Raw genomic sequence first — 1,465 nt, forward strand, 5'->3', positions numbered from 1 at the left:
GTCTTTATTTAGTTTCTTTTTTTTGATGGCCTCCCTTCTCCCCTTATGGCCATCCTCTCCACACCATTATGTTTTTTTTTTTTGTGTGTGTGTATATGTTCTACATGGGAGAGAGAGAGAGAGAGAAAAACAGAGAGAGAAGTAATTAGAAAGATAGAAAGACTGAAATAGCGATTAGGATTATATTAAATATACACCAACAAAACACAGGACCACACACCCAACATCTGTCKGCTCACCTGAAAATTAAATGGATAAATACATAGAAGGCATATACACACATACCCATACATATATAAAGATATACATACATACATGCCTACATTCATAAATATTGTCAGTATATACACGTAGACATATATACACACTCAGTGACCAGTCAGAACCCCCGGATCAGAGCACCTGTTTGTGAGCAGTTGTGAACATGCGTGTATATACAAGATTTCTCCAATGGAATATTTAATAGTGACTGTGGAGGACCGAGACCCAACCCCCAAGACACGAGGCAGACATAGGTGGCACTTATCTTAATACAAACACAACTAGGGCCTGCCTGGGTATGATAAATCTAGGCTGACTGGAGCCGGGGTGGACTGAGCTGGGCCTTAGAATGCAGAAATGTCTTGTGCTACACTGTTAATTCAGATTTCTACATTATTGCATTAGATATTTTATAAACTATATTGCCAAAAGTATTTGTGCACCCATCCAGTGCACAAAGCAAGGTCCATAAAGACATGGATGTCAGAGTCTGGTGTGGATGAACTTGACTGGTCTTCACAGAGCYCTGACCTCAACCTGATAGAACACCTTTGGGATGAATTAGAGCAGAGACTGAGAGCCAGGCCTTCTGTCCAACATCAGTATGTGACCTCACAAATGTGCTTCTGGAAGAATGGTCCAAAATCTCCATAAACACTCCTAAACCTTGTGGACAGCCTTCAGAACAGTTGAAGCTGTTGTAGCTGCAAAGTGGGGAAGCAAGATCATATTGAACCCTATGGATTAGGAATGGGATGTCACTTAAGCTCATATGAGTTAAGGCAGGTGAGTCAATACTTTTGGCAATATAGTGTGTGTGCGTGTTTAATTTGTTTTGTTGAACTTTCATTTCAAAGACCTATTTTATTAATATATTTTATCTTAGATTTTGGGGAATGGCATTTAATTTTTTGTGAATGACCCACACTTACTGTATATATAATGTCACTCTGTGTTTCCGAACAGTTCAGCAGGGTCTTGTCTACAGAGTCTGCGGTGAAGACGGTAAATGGGCACAAAAGAATACCAGCGAATGTGACGATGATCCCCGTGAGGTGTGTGTCTGTGAATAAAACTGTGTATTTAGCAAATGAACTCTTGCTGTTTAAAGTTAACTGTGGCAGATGGTTGAGCAACATTGTGACTCTGACAGTCTAAAATAACACAACCTGAAAAGTTTCCATTTGTTCATACACTTCATTTT

General features: G+C 39.6%; 1 protein-coding gene across 1 annotated transcript in view; it reads left to right on the forward strand.

Annotated features, from left to right (window-relative positions):
* LOC106526660 (glucagon receptor) overlaps window positions 1-1,465 on the forward strand; it is a gene marked incomplete at its 5' end in the record, with an annotated part of 69,833 nt that overhangs the window by 24,050 nt on the left and 44,318 nt on the right. Inside the window, 1 exon segment of the mRNA XM_014021300.1 lies at window positions 1,228-1,316. Within this exon segment, the coding sequence (XP_013876754.1) occupies window positions 1,228-1,316 (89 nt within the window).

This window comes from Austrofundulus limnaeus, unplaced genomic scaffold, assembly GCF_001266775.1.
Source record: "Austrofundulus limnaeus strain Quisiro unplaced genomic scaffold, Austrofundulus_limnaeus-1.0 Scaffold286, whole genome shotgun sequence".
NCBI classification, from domain to species: Eukaryota; Metazoa; Chordata; class Actinopteri; order Cyprinodontiformes; family Rivulidae; genus Austrofundulus; species Austrofundulus limnaeus.